Source organism: Larimichthys crocea, chromosome VI (assembly GCF_000972845.2).
Source record: "Larimichthys crocea isolate SSNF chromosome VI, L_crocea_2.0, whole genome shotgun sequence".
NCBI lineage: Eukaryota > Metazoa > Chordata > Actinopteri > Sciaenidae > Larimichthys > Larimichthys crocea.
Genome location: NC_040016.1, coordinates 24,415,705 through 24,437,063, shown reverse-complemented (window position 1 = coordinate 24,437,063; position 21,359 = coordinate 24,415,705). Strand labels below are relative to the sequence as shown.

Here is a 21,359-nt window from a genome sequence, read left to right as displayed (position 1 = left end):
ACATAACATCAAATGGACGGGTAATCCCAGATTACACATGGCACAGCAGACCAACAAAGAACTGAGAAAGTGCTCATCGGGCTAAAAGCTGCTATTAACATACTCATACTGTATACAGGGTTTTCATATGAAAACAGGGCAGAGGAAAATGACACTACAGAATGCTCTTCAAGAAAAACTGAAGAAAAACTGCAAAACCATGAGAATACTTTTAAATCTTTGATGTGAAACTAAATATCTTGCCCAAAATCTGGTCATAGATCAGTGACATTGTGATTGAGAGTGCGCGGACGCTGTATTCAGACAGCTTCAAAACAAACCACCCACTTAATACTGGCACTGGATCAGCTGCTGGTAAGTCATTCTGTTAAAGGTTGAACAGCAGCCAACTTCTCCTCACTAGCCAGCCATTAAATGCCAAATGATACTTCTCCCATTCAGTGGCATCAGATATTCTATTTACAGAATGGCAGAAATTGAATATAATATGCATAATTATGTTTTGGCAAGTGTATAATCAACTGAAAATAAGAATCATGTTTTTGTTACCTTAAAATGAGACTTTTATATGTACAGACACTGCAGGTCCACAGACACTGTCATGTTTAACAGACAAACCAAACGCTGGCTTTACAAAGGGACTCACAGATTTCACATTTCTGGCATGTTTCATGCTCACTGAACTCTTGACCATCCTGCTTCATGGTGTTTGGTTCAGTTGATCAGAGGCAGTTTTAAGGGATTGTATTTCCACAGAAACACCTTGGCTAGAATGTTCATCTCTAAATGACGTGAAAGTGTAGCATGTGACTGTCTGTGAAGTCTGAGCAATGTGGGCGACGTATTCAAAATCAAGCTGCAATGCTCACTATTACACTGTGACTATTAAATCTCACAGATAAAGGTTACATTACATTACTTTCATCTTCATAAAAATCTGACACATGTTTTTATCCAAAGCAACATGAGCAGGGCCGGCTGCTGACATAAGCGGGCTATGTGGTTGCTTAGGGCCACAATTTGTGAATGAAATGATGTTGCTTGCTCCTCACTTTATAAACTGATCATCTGACTGATTCGTTCAGGGGCTGCCAACTTTCACGCAATGACCGTGAGACACACAGTGAACCCTTTTCATGTCTCACGCTACACGTCCATTAACATGCAGATTCAGATTACTTGTTTTTGTCCTGATAGTCTGAAATACTGCACGGTGCGGATTGTCTGTCTCTCTGCTGTCTATGTCCTGTCTCTCTCTCTGCTGTCTATGTCCTGTCTGTCTCTCTGCTGTCTGTGTCTTGTCTGTGTCTTTACTGTCTTTGTCCTGTCTGTCTCTCTGCTGTCTGTGTCTTGTCTGTGTCTTTACTGTCTTTGTCCTGTCTGTCTCTCTGCTGTCTTTGTCTTGTCTGTGTCTTTACTGTCTTTGTCCTGTCTGTCTCTCTGCTGTCTGTGTCTTTACTGTCTTTGTCCTGTCTGTTTGTGTCTGTGTCTTTACTGTCTTTGTCCTGTCTGTCTCTCTGCTGTCTGTGTCTTGTCTGTGTCTTGTCTGTCTCTCTGCTGTCTGTGTCCTGTCCAGTGTGGACATAACATTGTGATGTTATCAGTTATCAGTTGGATTCTGATTGCGTCACAGAGCTGTATTGTCATTTTGAGACTGGGTTTGTAAAGAGAACATGCCTGACATGTAAAATTTCTCATTGTGTTCACATGTGAAAAAAAATAAAAATAAGATTCACGTTCATCTTCAATTTCTGTAACTGTAAGAAAACAGGGATTTATTTGAAATGGGTTCAGATTAGAGACAGTCCTATATTCCTGACATGTTTTATAAAAATGTATTGCTCTATAGTAAGAAACCTCTCTGTTCTGCTGTTTGAATTCAGAATCATGTACAGTTTCACAGCGCTATGACACATCAATTAACACTTCACACAGAGATGTTTCACACTGAAACACATCCACTGGCTCAAAGGGCATAACACCTCCCTTCCTGGGTAGACTTTTAATGTGAAATATCTGGAAGAAGTGTTATGTTTTATTGACTGTAGTCTCACAGTAATAATAAAAAAAACATTAACAACTAAGTGGAGGTAATTGTAATTAATTAGCAACTGAAAACAATGTTTGTGTTAAAAAGAAAACAGTAGAATGATGAGTATGACATGACTGATAGAATGAGTGCTGTGGAAATCTACCTCATGTTGCATTATGACATTAAGCTATCATAGTACAGATTAATACAATTACAATACAAGCTTCTAAACAATAGGCACAGCAGTATATCACTTAGACTGCATTAACATAGATTGTATGTTCTGCACATTAAGAACATCAGCTTCCCACCACAGTCCAAAGTTATTTAACAGGTTAATTGGGCTAAATTGCCCGTTGGTGTGAATGTGAGTATGAAGAGTTATTTCTATGTGTCCTATGCTGAGCTGACGACCTCCATGATGGGGTTACAGATGTAGTTATGGTAAATGAATGAATGAATGTGTGGATGAGTCCTGTAAACGACAGCTGTGCCAAGGGGAACACATTGTTATATGGATGAATATCACAGGGTGGATGCAAATTAGGTTTTGTTTTAGACACCAAAACATTTGAGTACAAGTTCCTTCGTGTTTGTTTGTTACTTTCATATGAATGACATACATGTTACAGAATATGGACAGAGTGTATTTATGCTGAATGTATGATCTGTTATGCTAATCCCTCCAGTCCCATTCTTGATATAACATCACTGGTTGATTGAAAGCTTGTGGAGAAAGTTCTGCTCATCTGTCTAAAAAGCCGTGGACTCTAATACTAATTGCCCTGTGGCCCTGCAGACGGCGATGATTTGTATCATATTAGAGTCTCAATAGATTCAATGACTCACCCCCAGCCTAATTACACCGCACTCATTGCTTTCTATAAGTGGATGTGTCAAAGGACCTCCGTACACTGAAGCATGTGAAGTATACATGTGTGTATGTGTTTGTCGCTGTGTGTGTGTGTGTGTAGCTGTGTGGGTGTGTGTTTGTACATGAACACAACAGGCCAACTGACAAGGCTTTCATCATCATTAGCAGCCTACATGCTGTCCTCATGAATTATGCAGACACTATTGATCTGTTTCTACAACACAAGTGCGCGCGCGCACACACACACACACACACACACACACACACACATGGCTGTAAGTTTTTGATGATGGTTTTTTTTTAAGGTTATTGTTTTGTTGTCAGGCACACTGATACTGACAGCCGTGACAACTATTTAGTGGTATAAAACTAGCGAGCTTTGCTAAGAGCCAAACATCATCCAGGTCACCAGCAGCAGACCCAGCAGCAGCTGATATCACTGACTAGTCCAGCAGCAGTCCGCCCAGAACCAGAACCAGACCCAGCGGCAGCTGATCTCACTGCCTAGTCCAGCAGCAGTCAGCCCAGCTCGGCGTCTGTCTTTCAGCCTTTTATTTCATCAAGCTCTCACCAACCACTAAAAGTCTTAAAAGGCTTCTTAGAAGAAGAAGAGATACTTTATTAATCCCTCACTTTTATTTTTATTTTACATGCATTTTAACCCCGAACACACATACAGAGCGAGATGGTGGAGTGATGGGCAGCCCCCCTGAGGAGCACCCGTGCAAGCAGCTGGGGGGGTTCAGTGCCTTGCAGTGGCCAGGAGGTGACTGCCACCAGTCCACCCTCCATATTTTGGTCCACCCTCCGGTTCCCAAGCCAAGTCTGTATGGACTGAGCTACTGCTTAGAACTCTCTTAATTCCTCTCTTTGCTTCATCCATCAGTGTCCTCTTCTGTCTTTTACCTCCTATTATGTTCATACATGCTGCTGAGCTTAGTTAAATTACCTGCTTGCCCACAATTCACATCCCAGGCCTGACATCTTCTCGGTGGTCCAAAACGTGTGTGGTACTAACACACCGCCCGTGCTCTGAACTCACAGTCTGGGAAGCCCAGCTAACAAATGGAGCTAACGTCAGAGGTTTGTCACATATAGGCCAGATCCTGGCCGTTGTTCATTTAGTACTCCTGTAACTGTAATTATCTGACTCACAATGAACAGTTTTTAAAAGATTATCAAATGCAGCAGGACAAGAGATTACTTTACTATTACTCTTTTTCACCTACATTACCCACAATGCAACTCAGTTGTTGTAGATTTTGGTCTGTTATGCTGGTAGCAGCTAATGTATTCCCAAGCCCCGACACAAGCTACAGAGGTCAGGCAAACCCAAACTAACTCAGAACCGGCCGACTCTATAGTAACATCACTTGAGGCAACTAATTAAGGCTTGTTACTAATTAAGACACACTGCTTTCCTAAGAAACGCACAACGCTTTGTACAACTTTGTACACATTTGTAGTAGTTTTTCCTGGCCCCTGTAACCAGACCTTGATGTGCAAAGTGCCCCTTTAAGACCAGACTAATTTGATGCAATTACAAAAACAGAATGAGACAAAAGTGAGGGGAGAAGAGGTAGTGAGCAGTGGAGCAGCAGAGGAGAGAGGAGTGGATTCATCAGAGCCCCTATTGTGGTGCTGAAAACAAGCAGGCAGATGGCCTGATTGTGTTACTGCGTGGAGTGTCTCACCTGGGCATACTAATCCCCCCGGCCTGATTAGGAGAGAATAGCAACGTAAATAAAAAACAAAAGAGAACAAGAAATCGTTAAACTATGAATCTTTACTCCAATTAACAACTGGTATTACTCATCTGATGACTAAGAAAGAACACAGGAAGATACATGTGATCGTGTGAAGTACTGTCGAATTACAAATCTGAATGTTATTTTAATATTCATGTTTGGTTTGTGTATGCATGGAACATTACTATAAAGTTTATGCACAGCATCATCATGTTCACAGCTCATACATATTGTAATATAGCACATACAATCAGCAGTGTTGGAAGTGGCTTATTATACAGTGAACCAGAAGCCTCATGGGGGCCATGTTTATTAAAGGAGATGTTTTCATCTGACAGAATGTCAAATAGAAGTATCAACACCACTTCACTGGAGCTCAAACGAAAAGCCTCTATCATTGCTTTCTGATCTTTGATCAGGGTATATAACAACTCAAAGAAACTACAGACAGGCCTGACATCAGCCCTGGACTGACTGCTGCTCCACTTGTTTCTGTAACACTGTGAAATTTATCTAAGATTAAGTATTGACTACAGACATCACCTTTCTATTTCTTTTAACAAAGTGAAACCTGTATTAACGATTATTTCTTTGGCCACAAAAACAGTAGCAACCACAAATGTTTTGTCACCTTATTAAGATGATATGGCAAACATCCAGCAAAACAGAGCAACATTAGCATTTAACTGAGGTCAAGTTTCTGGACACCTGATTACAATAACTCTGTTAAGCTGTGTTCATCAGCTGTGTGTCTGTTGGCTGTTTGGTGCTGGGCAGGTTGTGTACAGTGTTTTTTCACTAAAAACAGTAGCTTGAGACAAGGCCTCCGTTGCCTCCATTCCTCTGATGCAAACCTCCTGACTCCACCATCCAGAACCAAGCACCAAGCTTAAAGTGACAGAGCTTTCCCCATAGCTGTCCCCTCCCTCTGGAACTCTCTCCCCAAACATCATCCTGTTCCAACGTACCCACCTTCAAATCAATGACAAAAGTGTGTCTAATGTGTTTTTAGTTCAGCTTAATTGGTGACTCTAATTTGCCCATAGCCCATTAACCTGGCAGCTTGTCCAGGGCGTACCCTCCCTCTCATCCAAAGTCAGCCCCACTGTGACCTGACCTGATGAGGATAGCGGTTTCTGAAAATGGATGGATGGAGAGCACTGATGCTCCAGACCAGAACAATGAGAGCTTAGAATATAAACATTTCATCACACAGATATATAAAGTGATTTTTGGTTCTCTTTTATGAAAACAAAATAAATTTGTTAATGTCTTTTTCCAACTGCAAACCTTTCTGACTGCTGACCTTTGAGGGAAAAGAGAGCTCCACAATGGAGGATGCTAAAACATTGACAGTGCACATCCATTTAAAATGCTCTACAAACAGGATTCAGAATGGAAACTGAAGTAACTAATGACAACTAAGAGCACAAGTAGTCACTAAGTTTCTGGCACCTCATGACTGGCCACAACCCAACTTTGAGGGTGATGATGGTGATCTGTGTCTTCAACGTGTGCAAGGTTTTCTCAAACATCTGGCCTAATTGCGAGTGAGTATTTAGCCTGTCAATTGTTAAGGAATGAACAGATACAAACCAATAGATATAATAGGACAGCCTTCAACCGATCAGAGCAATGCAACATGTGACATAGTTTTGCATGAATTCAGTTTTAATAGAAGGGTGGCCAGACAAATCTGCCAGAGCAAATGAAACACCATGAGCTGATTCATACAGATATGATGAAACGACCTCTGTGTTTGATAAAATGTGTTGCATATTTTGTACGACAGGGCAGATTTGCACAGGATTAAAAACACAGATGACATTGTAATTATGACAAACACTCATGGACCTGTCTTTGTACAGGACTAATACAGTCCTGTACAAAGACAGGCCAGGGTTCAGTAGACTAACCCACTAATCTCACTCCTGTTTCTGCTTCTTTCTATGCACAATAACAGAGCTGTCATTTTTATTTCCTTCTGGCTAATGACTAGTGCTGAGTTGAATCTCTCACCGGACTTTTAAAGCCACATTCAGATTGGATTTATGGAGGTGGTGCTTATTTTAATCTCACTTGAGTCATTTAACCCTGTCCAGAGCTTTTATGTATTTCATTTTTCACTCCCACCCCAGTAATAAATTGGTTCTCAATAGGAGCTCATCAAATGTTCGTTGTTGTAATGTCAGCTACAGGTCAGTGCTGGTATTATGTTTCTTCTGTTTGTCTAAATTTATGCTTGGTACCATTAAAAATTTAATAAATTGGCTATTAACAGTTCCTAAATGCATTGCTCCTGTAATTGTAGAGACTACAGAATATTTTGTTAGTAATAAAAGATTATTAAATAATTACACAATACATGTGTTGCATGTTTGTGTGTGTGTGTGTGTGTTCAAGCTTCAGATTCTGAGAAGGAGATTGGTCTTTTACAGACCATATCTAAAATGCTGTGACTAGTTAAATTACAGGAGAGCACATAAAACATTGCCTTGCCCACTTTCCCTGAAAAGTGCAACCTGTCCAATGGGACTTAAGAGCGCGCATTAAAGATTAGATATCAGACTCTTTCCAAGTCAGGTAAGAACTTTGTAAAAGTTGAATTCAGCTTCAAGTCTATGAATGTTAGAATACAGCATTATCTTAAAGCTGGAATATGAAGATTTATTTAAGATCCCGCTCAGCACTATGTGTCATGTTTTTCTGGTCATGAATAATAGATGAATAGATACCTTGAGGTTAGAAGTCAGCCATTCCAGTTTTTCCATCACTAATGTAGCCTAACTTTAGAGTTATCTAGCCCCTTCAGACAAGCAGTGTTGGGCAAGTCAATCTAAAAATATAACTAGTTACAGTTACTAGTTACTTCTCCCAGAAAGTAACTAAAGTAGTTACTGAGTTACAAATTATAAAAGTAACTAGTTACTTTGGAAAGTAGGCTAACTATTGCGTTACTTTCAAGTAATTTTTTAAATGTGTCAAAGAAAGTGGACCCCACCTCCATCCCTCTTTGACGGAACTTAAAATACATGTGCGTGTTCAGTTATTTCTGATATATACTATACTATGCTTCCATTTAAAGAAGGCTACTTTTGGGCTATTCGGGCTCGCCAGTCCTGTTTCTCGTTGACTCATGTGAATGTCCTGTGTCGTCTTTGTGCGTCTGACAATTTGTGTAAGCAACACCTGCCCAACTCCACCTCTGACTGGCTTACCATGGAATTTTACTCAACCTCAGCCAATCGTCTTCATTTATGTGACTGTCTCGTGCCCCCGCCAGCACCAAGGAAGGAGGAACAAGAAAAATGTTTGCAGCTCAGCTTAGAAATCTTGTTGGTCTGATGAAAAACAGCTGTATCATAGTAGCTCAATCATAGTAACGCGCCACATTTTTTGGGAGTAACGATAACGGGGTTATAATGATGGGAAGAGTAATCAATTAGATTACTCGTTACTGAAAAAAGTAATGCCGTTATTTATAGCGCCGTTATTCCCATCACTGCAGACAAGCTATGAGGACTGAGCCCACTACAGCCTCTCACAAACTGTGAGGTTAGCCGAGGACATCAGCATCTGCACAGTGGAAGAACACAGCTCAGAACAGATGATCCGGCTGTGATGTTAACATCTAGGCTGTTTAATCAATTCCCATCAGATCAAACGACAAAAGAATAAATGCTGAATATCAGTATTAACAGTTTCATAGAATGTGTCATATTTCAGCAAGATTATCCGTCCTCTAGAAAGCAGTTAAAAGTTGTTTAGCTCTCAGCAAATACAGATAGATATAGATTTGGAGCAGAGCTCTCACAACAGTTGAAAATGGATCTTGATAAGAAACAGGATTAGAATTGATCGATTGGCAGCCAGTGCAAATAGCTGCCATGACAGACAGGGACAAGTTGTGCCCATGTCAGAACTGCTGCAGACACAAATAAGTGTTCCTTTTACAATCAGTGAGATCTGAAATGAACTGATGATCTAAGAAATGAACAAATGTTATATAATGTTATACAACAGTTTATATAATATCTGACTCTTTTTAACTCACTGATAATCATGAGAATGCTGATAATCAGATTTGGTGAATGGCTCCATAGAGCCATGGAACCAATTTTACTACAAAATGTTTGTTATTTTGCTGAAATCTGGAAAAACAACAGTCAAGAAGACGAGTGCTTCGAACACACAGTTTGGATTTTAATTTGTCTGTTTGCCTCCACTGAGCAATTGACTTGGTGAGTACAATGTTATTCTTTTTATCAATCATTAAATCAGCCATCACCTTGCACAGACAAATTAGTCATGTTTATAGCGTCATGTTTGAAGTTTAAAGCTGCACTAATCAACATTTTTCTAATAACAGTAGATCAAATGTTTATGTGTAAAGTTGTCCCTTGTAGTAACAAACCAACATAGAATCATGGCCTGATTCTTCGGTTCCCATCAGCTCTGCAGAGCTTTGAGTTTGAACTGAACACTGTTTGGTTCAAGTTTTGTACTTTGACAGTTTTGAGGGACTGCTTTTTACATTTTATATTACTTTACACTTCCATTTCAGAGGCATACATTGTAGCTTTTGCTCCACTATATTTATTTTAAAGCTTTAGTTACAGAGTCTGAAGTATGGCAGTACATGATGCAGCTGAAATTCCCTCTATTTTATTAGTGATGCTTACACATTGAAATGCCTAGACACATTTGAGCACTTACTGTCCACAAATATTCCTTGAATGCTGCACTGTGTCTCCTAGATGTGTAAAGAGACTAGTTTTTTAATGTGTAACAACTTTATGCAGGGATGATAAGTCAGCGTTGTTTAGTTAAATCTGCCTTCAAAGCCTGCAACACATTCTTGAAGACCTCAACCTGCAACTTGCAAAATCTTGATAAAACAGGTTTGAACATTAAAGAAACCTTTCAAACAAGGAACAGCCATGTCTTTATCTCTTTTCAGCCCACAGCATCTCAAGCCCAGTGCAATACCACCCACTTCCCAGCTGACTGGCAAATGTGCTTGAGAAGGCGTATGAGCTCCAGAGTGTGATCTAAACACAGAATGTCAAATTAGACTTTCATTCTCTGTCTACCTCTACATATCCTCTCGTAACACAGACTGATTCTCACATTGTGTCTGAACTGATGTCTCTTTGAATAGCTCTCATTTAAGAGACTTCAAAGTGTTCTCTGCATAGTAGTTGTTTGACCTGATGAGAAAAATATTCAATCCGCCCTCTTCTCTGCACCCCTTTCCTTTTTCCTCTTCTAAAATCAGGATCAGTTGGTTTCCCCTTGTGTTGGTGATGAATGAACCAAACGCAACTGTGCAATGTGTGTATAATCATCTGTACATAAATGAGTAGTGGCACTGGCACTAACAACATGGCTTTTCAGAGCAAGTTCAGTATTAAATATGATGAAAACAAATCACAGTGGGACATTGTGTTTGGATCACACAGTGGAGGGGGTGGGGTAATGATAATAACAAAATAGACAGCTTTTATGATTGAGAGCTCAAACATCATTATTAAAATTGAAATAGTAATTTACTGATGTAAAATACAAGCAGCAGTGTGGAGGCTGCAGCTTTGAGTCTCCTCCCTCCACATTTTTTTTTCAAAGGTAATTTTTTTGGCCTTTATAAGCTTTGATAGATCTATTTCTGACAGAGACCGCTGAAGAGTAACAGGAATGGGGAGAGAGAGATGGGGAAAGAGCCACAGGTCAGATTTGTACCCTGGGCCACCACGGCAAGGACTGAGCCTTTGTACATGAGGCGGCTGCTCTACCAACTGAGCTAAACGTCGCCCCTTCTCCCTCCACTTTAATGAGTGCACGCGATACAGACATTCATGTGGACACATACACACTATTATCTTGTTGACTGTGTGTGAATGGGTACAAATAAAACATTTCTGAATAATTATAACCATCTACCATCTGTTTAGATGCACCAGCTTTCTTCCAGGAAACACCAGAACAGACACTGTGAAATGTCATGGATATACACAGAGCATGATGGACACGAGAAACATTCATTTTGGAACATATTGTATAGGAGCAAGATGATGTTCCATAAATACAGAAAAGTTAGAACATTCTAAATTATTAGCACCCACACACACACACACACACACACACACACACATACACATCAAATACGTCAAAAAAAAGAAAATCCAATCCCATTTATGCCATGTCATAACTAGTGCGTAGTCTGTTAGCTCGATGCTAACACATAATAGAAATTACCCTTAACAAACAAACAGAAATTAACATTGCGATTGCTGGAATATTATCTTAACCAGTTATTCCTTTTACCTTCACATGCCTAACGTAAAACAGCATGTGTGCTCACACACAGACATGTACACTATTACCTTTGTTAGTGGGAACTAACTAATAGCTGCTGACCTCTCATTGGTACTCCAGTCTCGCCATCTACAGGGAACTCAAAGGGTCAATAGTCAGACTCCAAATTCTCAGTGGGTTGATTGAAAAGCAGTAGCTTGAAGAGCAGGGGCAGTTAAATGTAGTTTATTTCAAAAAAATGTTTGTTTGTCACCTTACAGTAATGATGCGAATGTGATGTACATTGTTTCTGGAAATATGACTCACAGTATGCAGTCATTAGAACATTTTCTCTCATAGCCTAGTGTTAAAAAAGTAAACAAAAATCAGAATAAAGAAAAAAATATCAAATCACAATACTTGTAGAACAATCCAAATGAATATTGAATGTGAGTATTGTGTATCATGATCGTATCAAATCAGGATATAAGCTGACTGTCCCAGCACTGAATCACAGTCAGTTCTACATAATTTCACACTTCATGAAGGAACAGTCCCTCAGTGCAAATGAAACCGAAGCGTCTTTCATCATGCACTCCCCAGAGTGCAGGTAAATCTCCTGGGGACGATGAATTGGATACAGTGTAACATGATGACACCAAAATAACATGTTGACACTGACAGAAAATAACAAGACCTTTAGTGAGCACTGTAGGAGTGATCTGCTCTCACCATGAGTAGGGCCTTTACCTGACAACACACCGTACAACTGAAACCTGTCTGCTTTTTTTAAGCAGCCTGAGCTGGACGTTTACATGTTACATATTCATTTACAAATGCACTATGACTAAATAGCACCAATATATGTTTAGAACACAGTATATACAAGAAAGAAGCTCCTCTGTGTTGTCGTATGTCTTGGCTTTCAGGTTAACTCAAACAACAAATCCAACACATCTCACACTGAAGTTTAAAGTTTCTATGTGATCTGTTAGAGCCAGTGTGAGCTTGGATCAACTAGCCAATTAGTACATTTCTCAAGTTGTTTGTTTTCTTCATCTTAATAACATCATAAAGCTTTCCAGTCACAGCGTCACATCCAGGCCAGCCTTTTACATTAGCTTCTGTGACTCTAAGACAATCTCTTATTCAGCATTTCATTCATCTGTCTGTCAGAAAAAGTGAAGCATGTTCACTATCTGCTCATCAGTTTTGGGACGCTAACCATTCAAATGCATTCACACACTGATGTTGCAGCCTTCAGGAGCAATTTGGGGTTCAGTATCTTGCCCAAGAACATTTTGACATGCAGACTGGAGATCGAACCACCGCTCATCTGATTAGCACACAACCTGCTCTACCGCTGAGCCACAGCCGCCCCAATTGTGTTTTATCATTGATCATGAACATCTTTTGGATTGCTACAATTTGATAAACATCTTACACATCTGAAATATTTGTTCTGCACCAAAACACCAAGACAAATTTCTTGATGCGAAAACTCACTTGGAAATAAAACTCTTTCTGATTTCTGATTATATTTCCTGCAGCAATTGTGTTTTCACTTTCTGATATAGAGTATAGTGACAGGGGGGAGTTGTGTCTTGTGCCTTCACTGAAGAGCAGACTACAGCCACACAGTCGCCATAGTTACATTCTTTCATTCACTGCGATAGAGAGCAGCGAGCAGAGGGTGTACAGTGGAAGCGCTTTGCTGAATGAGTGTTACTGCAAAGCGGTTGATTACTTTCTTAAACTCAACAACATCCAGTGCCATCTGAAGACATAAGTAGCTCAAGTTTTCATCCAAATGTTTTTACTGAATTTCCAGAAAAACTAAAGAAAATGCAAATGAATATGAATGTTTCCATTCTCTGCTGATATGCAAATATTAGGAGCTGGGTGCATCAATATAACAGCTGATGTTGCTGTATGATTCCCCCTTCACTGCCGCAGAACAACACAAATCAGTTTTGAACACGATACTCTACACAGCTCACAGCTAACACACAGCTTAACTGTCTTTGTCATACTAAACACTTTTCTTCCAACAATCAGTACATACCTGAAGCCAGGTGATGACACTGTCCGGCGGTTATTCTCATATGACGACAACACAGCATTAAGTACTTGGATGTGTTTCAGTGTAAAAGCCTCTAATGCTACAGATATGCCAAAAACAGGAAGAGGTGTTTTTACCCAGGAAAGGGAACAACATAACCAATCAGATCTGTGTGCTGACCTTTGATGGAGAAAGAGCAGTCATGGACAGACATACTGGTATCTATCTTAATGGCTGCTGCCTGTTCTCTTCATTGATTGAATCACAAGTCAGGATGACATCTCAGTTTGTGTGATTTATAGCAGCACCCCGCTCACTGACTGAGCTTTCTGTGCTGTGCTGTGCTGTGCTGTGCTGTGCTGTGCTGTGCTGTGGTATAGCTGCAGGAAGTGTATTCCATTAACTTTCTATTGTATCGCGTCATGTCATTATGTGCTGATAGAAATAATGGATCATTATGCAAGTAAGTGCTCTGTTTATAGACAGAGGAGAAGATTGACAAGACTTTCATGTGTTTGTTGGAGCTGAAGCCAGAAAAAAAATAGCTTAGCTTAGCTTAGCTTAAAGCCAGAAATATAAGATGACATGTAGTAGAATTTTTTTTATTTTTTTGGCAAATACTGAATAGGTAAAGTGACTTTCTGGAATCTTAGCAGGTAGCCTGGCAACCTCACAGTGATGTCACGGCCACTGATAGATGCATGGTGAGTCAGCCTTGCTGTCAGTAGCGCAATTGGCTACTGGAACAAAAAGCATTTTGCTCATAGACCACCACTCTAAAAGAAACTGTCAAACATACACAGTCACGTTATTTTTAGTGTGTATTTCACATGTTTGCCTCATTGTTGGGAGACAATATGGAGGCAGGCAGGAAACAAATACAAACATTTGTTATGACCATGAAGCACTAATGTTCATGAGGGTGACGTGCACAACGTGCAAACTTATGTACTCTCTGAGATATTTCTTTTGAATGAATGGCCATTGATGATAATAAGGAAATGATGAATGATAGCAATGAGACATGTGTTACTTCAAACTGTGCTTACAGTCATTACTGTTGATTAATCAGTTTCAAAATCCATTCATTCTTTTTCCATTACCACTTCTCCTTTGAGGGGTCACCAACAGGCCGGAGCCAATCCCAGCTGAGACTGGGCTAGAGGCGGGGTACACCCTGGCAGTTTAGAGTTAGGATTCACACCTATGGGCAGTATAGAGTCACCAATTTACTAATTAACCCTTTTGTCTTTGGAATGTTTGAGAAAGCCGGAGCACCTGAAGAGTTACCCACAGACACCCGCAGGGAAAACATGCAGACTCCACACAGAGAGGCCCAAGCACCAGTTTCAGAACGTGTTTGTAAAATGAGTCTGATGCTCATCCATAGCTCTTCCATAATATACAAAGTACATACAGTTCCTATTACAGATAAGGGACTGTCTTTTCTGGCTAAATGTGTGTGTATCATTCTCACAGACTGTTACTATGGGAAAGAGACAGTAGCAAATATTTCTTGCTACTTGCTTTCTGTAAAAACAGCCAGATGATCCATTTGCATAAATTACATTCAAACTAAAGACCTCCATGTCAACATGTTTCCTATTGGCCAATTATGAATTTAACTTTACAGTTTAATAGCAATACAGAGTTGTTTGGGTCGACTCAAACTGTGGAGTGAATTATTTTAGAATGGCACACAGGTACGTACATTGATTTTTCTTTTATTTCAGTAAGTGGTTGCCACAGTAATGCTTCCCTGTCTTGTCCTGTCAAATAATCAACTTCCTCAGGCAGATTCTGTATGTGTTAACAGAGATTCTCTTATGTCTTAACTTGATCAAGGAAACCTAGTTTCACAGACAAATCAGGTTACTGCTCAAGCCATATGTTTAGTCACAGCAGTAAATGTGAAATGTTTTGTTGAAGCCACTAAACACTGCCAGACTTCAGTTGTTTAATGCGAAGGACAGAAGACAGAGAGACGTCATTTTGTAAAAGTCAAAGTCTAGCTGGTGAGGTTCAGATGCTTGTTAAATGTTTGCCGTGCACACTGGTACCATGGCAGAGTAGTGACAAAGCCACATTTCAGTCGGAGCTCAATGTTGCTGCATCTAGAGCACAACTTGGATGTTTCAGCCCTGCATTACAGATGTCCATTTCACGCACATCTGGTCAAACAGATATGCTTCAGCTGTCTACACTAGCCTGGTAAATCGATCACATTTTGCACCCACAACCATCTTTTCCTCCAACTTACACACTGCATGTAACCGCTGTTGAAACTTGAGTGCTGCATAGCATAAAAGCAGCTGAAGGGATCCCTGGGAGCAGACACAGATGGAGGGCTGCAGCTATGCAACTAGTGTAGAAAGGGTGTAGGCTCAGAGCCTTACTGTCAATGAATGCGTGTAATTGCAGTACAGGTGAAGCTATCTCTCTCTTAGAACACATCTACTTCCTTTATTTATATCTACATATCATTCACATAATGTATAAAAATGTAATGTTATAGTATTTCACAACTGAGTCTAATATACCTCAGGTTGCATTGGGTATGGTGATATTCCTTATGATGTCTTCTTCATGAGGAGCTGTTTTACTGTATACAGATAGAGGCTGTGGTTCAGTGGTACTGATGAGAGGTGTGGAGGAGCTGTTCCTCCTGAGCGATATATTGTTCTAATAAGAGCTGGGCTTGAGATGAGCAGGAGGAGGGGACAGCACTGATGCTTCTATACCCAGAGGCAATTCACATAAGCAAGAGCTACTACAATGGGTGGGAACAACATGAATACACATGCTCTCTCTCTCTCTCTCATGTCATCCATGTCATCTGCTGTCTCTGTTTAGTTTGCATGAACACATTTCATTGTTTCTGAACCCTTGGCTCAAACAGGTTAGCCTCATCGTTCCAGGGTTCTGGTGAGGGGAGAAACATTTGCTCCCGTGCAGTTGCAGCCATGCCACATGTAGATGCATGTATGCGCAGTGAGGTAGTGTAACTCTCATTTCACACTGTCGATCACCTTCCCTTTTCTATGATAACCATTGAGTTTTGTCATGCACAATAGATGCAATATGTGAAGAAGACTCAGACTGAGCCTGACTTCTGTTTTTTTCTGCTTTCTTGAATATTCGACTGAAGCGACATGGTGCGACCGTGAAGCAACAGTTGGTGTTATGAATCTTAGATTCCTTCTACAAGTAGCAGATGTATTTAAAGCTCGCCTTGAAGTTTGTGTCTTGGTTTCGCCTCACTCTGGTCTTACCTTCTGTTGTCTCCTGGCCATGTCAGTAGGTTGCTTTGCGTTGAAAGGATAGGCGATGCAGCGCATCACAAACACATACAGCTGGAGTCTCTTTTTCTTCTCCTCCTCCTCTCTCTGCATCTTCTCCAGGTCCTCTTTTTCCTTGTCGCTTCCAACCGACGGGCTTGGGCTGGAGGGTCGGCCACCGCCGCACCCGCGGCCCCGAGGCTGAAGCCCTCCGCCGCCGTGGCCGTCGGCGGTTCGGCCCGGGGACAGCCGGGCACCTCCGAGGCTCTTCGGGGCCGCCACCTCTTTGTGCTCCACCTCCAGTATCTCATCCCCTTCCTCCTCGCTGGAAGACGGGTCCAACATGTTGAGGTTTGGATGGAGTCTACTCCAGCTGCAAAAGGTAAAAACTGCAAAAGTAGAACAAAAAACAGATGGCGATCAGCTGCAGAGTCAGACACAGAGGCAAAAATCCAGAGGGAGCAGCTGTGGAAACCTCAGCCTGACTGATGAGGCGCTCACACTGTTGCTTTTTAAGAAAAAGAAATTGCCAGTCTGAGCAGGAAAAATCGAAAGTGTTGGAGAGTCTAGTTGCTTGCGTGATTTCCGAGCATTTCAAGTGTGCCAGTCAGCAGCACACCGGGATTTATCATGAGAACAGAGCCTCTAAAGGGGGAGGGGTCGCAGGGAAAGAAAAGAGGAGACGCGTTGATGTGTTGATGCTCTGCTGCCTGCGGGAGGAGGAGGCAGGGCTCGGAGCTGACCGCGGTGCTGAAACCTGATCCGCCGGCTGCTCTGGGATCAGTTGGATCAGCTGGGAGCACAATAGATGAACGACCACCTGATGATCCAGCTGAGTCAAAAGAAGACAGGATTTAGACAGCACCAGACCGGAATCAAAGCGGCTTGGCTTTCACAATAAAAGCTTGACTGTTGGTTTAAAATAAATGAATGATCAATTCAGTTTAAATAATTCATTTCATAAAGTAAAACCTTTTTTTCTCTCCATCCATCCATCCATCCATCCATCCATCCATCCATCCATCCATCTTACTGCTTATGTATACTTGTATACACTGGCCTCAGTTATGAGTCCTGTTTGTAGCTCCTTGTGTGTGTTTTTCTTGTGTTCTGTTTCCTGTTTCCGGTTCAGTGTGGCAGAGGTGTGTCTGGAGGATGAGCCACACCTGAGTCAACTCCTCTTCCTGATAGCTGCCCTCTGCTGTCAGGTCTGTCTTTCTCCTTTGGTTGTGTTTTTGGTTCTGTTAAATCTTTTTAAACTTGTTTTGTCTGGACTTTGAGCTGATTCATGACAGTCCCAGATCAAGCCCAGATCCACCATCAGTTATGCCAAGACAGAGCTAGTAGCATCAGTGATTAGCATAAGTGATTTCCTTAGTAGTTATTTTATGTTTTTATACTGTGACATATTATCAGTGTTGTGTGTGTGACTGTATAAAAGCAAAGTGTATTGCTTGAGATGACTTGAAGTTTTTAAGTTTAAGGTGCAGGTGCAGTAAATGTCTGTGATTAGTATTCACTCAGTTTTTAAGTGAAGTTAGTCAGTTCACAGTCAGAGGCTGTAGCATATGAACAGTGCTCATGAATATGATTTGTGAAATGTGCTGCACCAGACCTGACAGTGTTTCATTCTGAGCGGCAATTTCACGTTTTCTTTCTAAACACAATAAATATGTTGGAACTGTCAAGTGAGTTGCGATCCCTGATCTGCTAACACAACGAAATAGTTAATGTAACAACCTGGGAAATGGATAGCATATTTACTGTATCGTTTTGGAGAAATTCAGCATCAAATTTCCTTTTTTTTTTAGTTGAAAAGGCATTATGTGCAATATTTAATCTACTGTAAAATCCCTTTGATCCATAAAGGTTTGTGCACTTGATGTCAGGATCATCCTGACTGTTGAGAAATTCGGCCTCAAAGTTCACATTTTTGCTTTCACTAGTTTCTCAAAAATTATACAGTAAATATGCTTTATGCTGAGTGAGTGAACAGTCAGGATGGTCCTGAGATCAAGTCTACAACCCTTTGTCAGGAATTATGGATCAAAGGGATTTTACAGTGGCATAATAGGTATCATGGACTACATGCATTTGCCATACATTCTGTTATACGGGCGCACTTGAAATCAGGAAAAGACGAACGTCTGCTCACTTGACCGCAGTTGGTTGCCTGGGAGGGGGAAGGTCCGGCGAGTAAGGAGACATGCTGACATGCTGACTTATAAATTCAGAGACGGTACAGACGAAGACTGCCCATAGAAGACTGTGGACATTGGGGACTTTCTGGGCTTTGGACAAAGCCAGGAGTTTTCGACAGCTTCCAGCAGTTTTGCAGTTGTGAAAGGATTGGATCGACTGATCACCGCTTCACCCTTTCCCTTCCTCTCTCCAAACTGGACTAACCTCAACAACTCAGCAACAGCCTTTGTATCAGGTTTTTAATTTTTATTAGTATATGAACCTCAATCTATAGCATCTCCTAATTATCAGGTACGTTGTGTTTAACATCATTAAAGGTTCTAACAGGTTACTCTAGCCCAAGAAATTAACGGACCCTTGCTTACTGTCCAAGCCACTAAAATTATCCTAGCAACCATACCAAGGGCCCAGATCAATGAGAGGAGAGCTGCCGTGAACGTACGCGGCTGGTGTAGTATTTGGCCCTAGGGGCTATTCGATCAGGTGCTATATTAGAGTAAGCAGGGTAGACGTGCGGATGAAGGCCGTTAGAAGCTAGGCGAATCTCCCGATAGGGTAAGACCCATGGGCTTGAGGATCGGACTCGTTAGACGGAGAGCTGGTCCGGTACCACCTGTACAGGGGTAACTCGGGATCTAACAGAACATAGTTGTTGAAAACATGTGGAAATACGTGATCCAACAATAGATAAATCAAACACAACAGGAAATATCACAACACTTAAATCTATACTAAATCTAAACTAAGCTATAGTTTTAAAACAGTACATGGAGGATTGGGGTCTTGGTGATAGCTGGAGGCTAAATCATCCTAATGACAGAGAATACACCCATTTTTTAAAAGCACACCATACATACTCTAGAATTGATTTTATTCTCACTAGCAACTCATTACATTCTGATATATTTGAAACACAAATTCATCCAAACACGATCAGTGATCACCACTAGTCTCAGTTAAACTGCACACAAAGACAACCTTCAGTACTTCTTCCAGATGGAGGTTCAACACATCACTGCTAGAGGGTCAAGAATTCAACACTTATTTTAAGAGAGAGTGGACATTATTTATGGAAATGAATGACTCTCTGAATACCTCGCCAACTCTACTCTGGCAATCCCGGAAAACTGTTTTAAGAGGCAAAGTAATTTCATACTCATCCTACAAAAAAAGAAAAGACACAAAGTTACAACTTGAAATCGAAAAGAAAATTCAAGAGCATGGAAATACTTACGCAACTAATCCTACTGATAACATTTTTTGTGAACTACAGAAGTACAAAATGGAACTGAACAAACTGTTAAATAAAAAAAAACAAGTTTCTTATTGAAAGACTCAGACTCAATACATCTTAGAACAGTAATAAATCAACTACATATCTGGCAAATATGGTTAAACAAAATAAAGATAGAACAACTATAACAGTAATGAAAGACTCAGCGGGGAAGCCATACCATAATCCGAAAGATATCAACAATGTATTTAAGAATTATTATCAAGATTTATACACATCCTCTCACAACCCAAATGCTTCTGACATACATAAATCCCTCAATAATATTAATTTACCCCAATTAACAACAGAATAAACAAATTTGATTGAACAACCATTAACCTCAGCTGAATTTCATAATGCGCTCAATAAAATGGAAAACAATAGAGCACCCGGTCCTGATGGCTTCCCTGATGATTGATGAATTCCTCATAACCAACAGCATACCTCCAATGATGAATACAGCTGTAATTACCCTTCTTTTAAAACCTGACAAAGATCCTACTCACCTATCCAGTTACCAACCACTCTCACTAATTAACACAGACATTAAAATCATAAGCAAAGCACAGTCAAACAGAATTAAAAAAGCCTTTTCCTTCATAACACATCCAGACCAAACCGGATTTATCAAAGGAAGGCAGTCATCTTAGAACACACGAAAATGATTTAACCTATTCTCACTGCTCTCAAACAATGAGAATACGGAAACCATAATTCTCTCATTAGACACACAGAAAGCATTCAATGGAGTCAACTCCAGTCATTCTCCAGTTAAGTCATTCCTATTCACAACATCGCAAAAATGTGGATTCGGAGAGTCATTCATTAGCTGGATCAAGGCACTATACACCTCAACAACAGCCACTATCACAACTAATGGGTTAACTTCACAACAATTCATGCTTCACAATGGCAAGGACAAGACAAGGATGTCCACTCTCTCCGTCACTCTTTGCAATTTTCTTGGAGCCACTTGCAGCTAGCATACGACAAAACAATGACATCAACGGTATCAGATCAATATCCACAGAATACAAAACAATCCTCTATGCAGACAATGTGTTGATCCTCCTCCAAGAACCCTACTCATCACTACAAGAATGTCTGTCAGTCATTAAATCATTCTCATCTCTCTCCAACTACTCCATCAACGTATCAAAATCCACCATTTCACCCCTCTGCATAGACCAAAGGGATGTGGCAGCCCTCACCTCACAGTTTCACCTTCCCAGAGGAAATATTAAATATTTAGGAATCTATATGTCCCCCAAGCTCTCAGAGCTGTTCAATATAAATCACACGCCATTACTCAAATCAATACAAAATTACCTCAATCGTTGTTCAAATCTACCAATCTCACTGTCAGAAAGAATCTCAACAATAAAAATGTCAGTCCTCCATAAAATTAATTACCTATTCACCAAGTTCCAAATTTACCCTGGCTTAAGTCCCCCAATACAGCAATATCTCAATTCTAAAGGAAAAATAAAACACCTCGTATAAAATTCTCAACACTACAAAAACAAAAGTTTTAAGGAGGACTAGATACACCTGACTTTGAATTATATCACCTGTCAAGTCAGTTAGAATACT

General features: G+C 40.5%; 1 protein-coding gene across 3 annotated transcripts in view; it reads right to left on the bottom strand.

The window, feature by feature from the left end:
- Window positions 1–17,185, bottom strand: part of LOC113745798 (calcium-dependent secretion activator 1-like) — an 86,812-nt gene extending 69,627 nt beyond the window's left edge. For all 3 annotated transcript variants that reach the window (XM_027278833.1, XM_027278831.1, XM_027278832.1), the window contains exon 1: window positions 16,283–17,185. In XM_027278833.1, coding sequence (XP_027134634.1) covers window positions 16,283–16,633 — 351 coding nt within the window. In that variant the 5' untranslated portion in view covers window positions 16,634–17,185. The remainder of the gene's footprint in view (window positions 1–16,282) is intronic.
- Window positions 17,186–21,359: the final 4,174 nt, after the last annotated feature.